Raw genomic sequence first — 5,754 nt, 5'->3', positions numbered from 1 at the left:
CATAAATTTTTATTTGTTCCTAATTCAACGGTCATTAACATAGTATTTTCATGTTCACATAAACTTTGAGTTGCAAAATTACATCACAATCCTCATCTTCTCTTCTCCTCTGGATATGCATACTTCCAAAAAAAATTGGACTTTTTATTTTAATTAATGAATTGAATTTTTTTTTCATTGTACAACTTTCCCTTGTGATTTTTTAACTGAGTATTTTTTAGAGCATATTTAACAAACTCTTGGTTGAATAGTTAATAGCAGAGGATGCAAATAAGTTTGCATTCCCAAGTGCCAATGATTTAAATTCCACCATGCCACTGAATAGCAGAACCAATTTTTTCCAAGTATTGCTATTGCAGTATGTACTTCCATTCGATATTGAACTAAAATCAGATAAAGTCGTCCAATTTACAAGTTCATGATGAGAGAAAAACAGTAAAAAAAATTAAAAGTTTGAACTAGTTTAGCACCACAAAAATTCGTCAAACTTGTTTCAATTTATGTGTCTTAACAAAACTTCAAAGGGTTGGATTAAAATAGCCTTCGATTTGTCGTCAAATTACAAAAAGATAAAGTGAAAGTTTGGTTTGGTAAAATTTTGTAAAGATGTCTTATTTTGTGTTTGGTAAATTAAAAAAAGACTATGTGCTTATATTTGTAGTTTATAAAAGATCGGAGTACTTTTAAAAATAATTAAAATGAAATTTTTTAAAGTTAGCTTGTACTTCTCAAAATTTAAAAATCTAATATAACTTCATATATTAATTAATTTTTAAATTTAATACTTAAATATATGTCTTTTATAATATTTTTAAATTTTAAAAAATATTTTATTAAACATAATTATTGTTATTTGTATTTATTAAAAATTATTTTTAGTTTAATTATTAAACATAAATATTACACTTTTTAAAAAGTAAAAATTTTATTAAAGAATAATTATAGCATAATTTTGAGGTCAAGATTTATAGTAGAAGAGACTAAAATACGTCCAATTAAATAATTTGGGACATCAATTTGATTATGTCGAATGTGTTAATACTTAATTGTCTATATTAATATTGTATTAATGACAGTTGAGATTAGGAACAAACAAAAATTTACAAATTAAAATTTTAAAAACTTATTTAATTATTTACAAAATTGAAAAACTAAAGTTAATATATACAAAAGCGTAACTTGACAGGACAATGTAACACTAATAATAATATCTCTAATACTTTCCAAACCTTCATTGTACACATTGTACGTTTAGGTCATTGGCTCCCTATACTTTCTCTTTATTACCAAAGTACTAGCTATTGGTCAATATATACAACCATGACATAAAAATAAAAGAAATTAATTATTTATTGGCCACTCGTATAGTAATGCAAACTTATTTTATGTTTATATTTATATTTAAACTTAATTAAACTATATATTATATTTATCTACAAAGTATAAGAAAGACATAAGTTATCTTGCATTAAAAAAAGAATGCAGAGAGTAGTGCGGGATTGCGGGTAGTGACATAGATGTGTGTGTACAGAGAGTTAGAGGCAGCCGCAAATGTGTATATATAAGCGTTAGTTGTATGTGGCTGGATTGAAGCTCCATGAAATTAAATAGTAAGTCCCCTCCTCGACCCCCTCTTTCTAAACCCACTCGATCTTCTCTCTGTCTATTCAATTCTGATCTGCGCCTCACAAACATAACAATTCATAAAAGAATGTCATCATCAGAAACACCACTACGGTGGACTCAGCAACAACAAGAAGAAGCAGAAGATAATATCACTGAAGATGAAATGAATAATAATAAGGAGTTGATGTTCGAGAAGGTTCTTACTCCAAGCGACGTTGGGAAGCTCAACCGCATCGTCATCCCAAAGCCCCACGCGGAGGCTCATTTCCCGACCGGCGCTGACGGATACTCGACCGAAGGGAAGGGCCTGCTTCTGAATTTCGAGGACCAATCGGGAAAACAATGGAGGTTCCGTTACTCCTATTGGAGCAGCAGCCAAAGCTATGTTCTCACCAAAGGATGGGGCCGCTACGTTAGGGAAAACCACCTTTCTGCCGGCGACGTCGTTTTGTTCAAGAGGCACCGCCTCCATCCCAATAATTTCTTTGTTAGTTGGAGGCGCCGTGATCCCGGGACCATGCCCCTGGCGGCTAGAGGGAGGAGGAGGAGGAGGAGAAGGGATGAGGGTACCAGTGGTGGTGATGGCAACAGTGAGAGTGTGGTGGTGGGTGATGCTGCTGTTTCTGTTTCTGTGGGGTATCCTACGCACCACCAGCAACATCCCTTCTCATCCTATCATTCCAATGAATATTTTCTTCATGCAGGTTTCTTCTTCTACTCCTGATCATTTCTTAACTACCTATTCATTAGATATTCTGCTTTTCAAAACCGTGGGAATGAGAAAATATGACTTTTAAACTTGGTGAATTCACGTAAAAGTAAAATTGATAAATGAGAGTTGTTAAATAAAAATTTAATTAAATTATTTAACGACTTTCACCTATCAACTTTATATAAAATTAATTACACGTTATTTTTACTTTAAAATTTTAATATATTTAGACAACAAATCTAAGCATATTAACTAGTTTCTGCCAATATTATAGTAAATTATTAAATAAATTCATTATTGTTACTTAGATTTTTTTTTTATGAAAAATAGACTTATTATTGTAATTTTTTTGAATGAAAGTATATAAAGAATACGTAATATATAAGATGTAATAATTTAATAAATATTATGAATTATTACATCTTATATACTATGTACTTTTTATGTACTCTCATTAAAAAAATTATAATAATAAACTTATTATTCATAAAAAAAATTTAGATAACATTTTTTTTAGGTAACAATTATAAAATTAATTAAAAATAAATTTTTGCAGAGTTTAAATTTATGTTTTTTTAATTATATTAAATATATATTAAAATTAAGTATTAAAATTAGTTATTATATAAAATATATATTATAATATAAAATATATATTAAAAATAAATTTAAAAACATATATATTTATATATAAATAAATAATAATTAATTTTAATAATTAATTTTAGTATATAAATAATATTTTAATTTTTTTATTGAATTTTAGATATTTTTATTTTTAATATTGACTATACAATATTTGTTCCCGATCAAGAAAGTATAATTAAATAATGGTCCATTAGTTTATGCAAGTATTAATTTTTTTGTAAAGTAATGTTATATGCACCATTTTGTATATACTTCTTTTGTATATATTTTATCCTTTTTTATTAAAAGTTATACCATACAAAAAGAAATGTATAAAAAATAAATAAAAAATGGTATAAAAATTAATTTTTTTTATTTTAACAAGTTTTGATAAACAAAAATAAAGAGTATCTTATCTAAATTATTTTTACATTTCCATTAATGATTCTATCAGGATTCAACCCCTTCAATTTTTTTTTAAATTTATCGTGTTGCTTTTCTTCAGTTGCAGTGCACTTTGTAATGCTACGTTTGTCTGTTAAAAAAAAAAGTGTAGTAGAAAATTTTCTTATCCACTTTCGGCGGTGACACAGTAGACACTAAGTGAGAAAAAGAACGTAATATAGAGAAAACAGAAAGAATGATAATTACAAAATCCACATATACATGACTTTTGCGAGTAAAGTGTGTTTGCTCCCTTGCCAGATTAAAAAATAAAAATAAAAAATTGGATTCAAAGAACATAGCTTAAAATGCAATAATGGTAATTATGACAGTTCTTTTTGATTGAGAATTACTATTGTAGTTTCAAAGAAGTAGACATGAAAGTAATTGGGAGAAATTTGCGTCATGTGTAATTTGGGTCCTTATCTGCTCAGATATCAGAATTCAGATTGTACCTAAAATCTGCAGGTCTCGTGCGCTAGCTGCGTGAGCCATGTGACCGAAATTTAACGAAGTAACAAAAAACAGATAAAGACAAATTAAAGGTCACTTTTTGTTTCTACAACTTGTTTAATTTGCTGCCTTCTATTTCGTCAACAGGAATTTTAAATATTATCCGGTTGAGAATTTTTGAATGAGAAATCAACAAACATCATTTATTACTGAAGAAAAATATGTAATCAACGCCATTCCCATTCTAAAACACACACTATTGTTGATATGTATAATTTAAAAAAAAAATAAGATAAGGAATTTTAATTTATATTAGTTATTATGTTAGTTAATAGTCTAATAAATTTTGCTTTATATTTTTAATCAATATTTTTAAATATTATTAATTAATTACTAACTAAAAATAATAAATTATACTGATTTATAATACTACTGTAATTCTAATATACGTTCCTTCTTTCTTTATGTTTTTTTTTCCAAATTAAACAAGACAATTTGAATTCAATTTTTTTTTGGTAGAGATTGCTTTCTTGGTAGAGATTTGAATGCAATTTGATGTCACATTCACTGTCTCAAAGAGTGTATTAGTATCGAGTTTTTCTAAAATAAAAAGTGAACGCTTAATATTTTTGTAATCAAGATAATATAACTTATATAGGATAAAAATTATAAATTCAATAATAATGAAATTTTTATATTTATCATTTTACTAATCTTCTATTTTAATAATCTTTTTGACCAGTTAGAATAACTTTTTATATTTAAATTTAAATAGCACAGATCTTAACTGAGGCATAGGCTTATGCACGTGTGATAATGTAACAGGTGGAGAGTGCCAAGGTGCGAACGAAACGACAATGGTGGAAAACCCTTTGAGTTCAGGTTCGAGGACGCTGAGGCTGTTCGGGGTGAACATGGAATGCCAAGAACAACGAGAGACACGTAATAATAACAATAATAATAATAATTCTGAAACCTTCGCACCCTAAAAAATCTCATCGACAAGGACCCACCTCCCCAATTAATTAATATTAGTGATATAATAAATAAATATAATCCCTCCTAATTAATTAATTCGAATCGTCGTTCACCATCGTCACATGCTAAACATGCAAGTGGTGGCTTCTTGCTATATATATATGTCACTGTCTTGTTTAGATTCTCTTCTCTTCTTTTCTTTTTGTTTTCCCCCGGTTGGGGGTAAGCTATGGTATTCCTTCGGTCAATTATATTACAATATAATATAAATAGTATGAGTATGGTGATGTCATTAACATCAAGAGTACCGATGAAAGGAATTGTTAATTATTTTATAAGCGTATCTAGTTTGGAGGTTAGCTAGACCAAGTTGAAGATTATAAAGGATCCTTCTTGTGTTAAATTTGGAATATGAATGCAAATGGAAATGCTTAATTATCCTTTTTCAATTGGATTCTTGTTCCCTCTTAGTTATGCATATCAACTATCATATATAGTAAACTAATTAAGGTGTCAATATGCCAGGCGATGGGGACATGTTCCCAACGAAGTCCGATTCTTCATATATTTGAGATCTAAGAAGCACAGCAAAATTGTACGGAAACTTAAAAGACTATAAGAATTGTCATATGAAATTAATTTCTGTTGGGAATAAGGAGTGGACCATAATCCACTCAATCATGTGTTAAATAATTTGTTATTGTTATTATATTAAAATGTTAATATAATAAGGTCCTTGATTAAATTTAGAGATTTATCATTGTGATAATGATCATAATATTGAGTGATAAATCTTTTATAATTTAATCTAAATTGTTCTTGGTCATAGGATTATTAAAAAGGACATTAATAATCCGGAAAGATCAATATATATATAATGGTCTTCATTGGATGAAGATTAATAGATCTCATTT

General features: G+C 28.0%; 1 protein-coding gene across 1 annotated transcript; it reads left to right on the top strand.

The window, feature by feature from the left end:
- Positions 1-1,608: 1,608 nt before the first annotated feature.
- Positions 1,609-5,397, top strand: LOC112758698 (B3 domain-containing protein At5g06250-like). Its single transcript, XM_025807416.3, has 2 exons — positions 1,609-2,330; positions 4,688-5,397. Exons 1-2 carry the CDS (start codon positions 1,712-1,714, stop codon positions 4,849-4,851), a joined length of 783 nt encoding a protein of 260 aa, XP_025663201.2. The 5' UTR covers positions 1,609-1,711; the 3' UTR covers positions 4,852-5,397.
- The last annotated feature ends 357 nt before the right edge of the window (positions 5,398-5,754 follow it).

The sequence above is a fragment of the Arachis hypogaea genome, chromosome 16 (genome assembly GCF_003086295.3).
Source record: "Arachis hypogaea cultivar Tifrunner chromosome 16, arahy.Tifrunner.gnm2.J5K5, whole genome shotgun sequence".
Taxonomy (NCBI): Eukaryota; Viridiplantae; Streptophyta; class Magnoliopsida; order Fabales; family Fabaceae; genus Arachis; species Arachis hypogaea.
The sequence above is the reverse complement of the archived record's forward strand: the minus strand, read 5'-3'. Positions and strand labels throughout refer to the sequence as shown.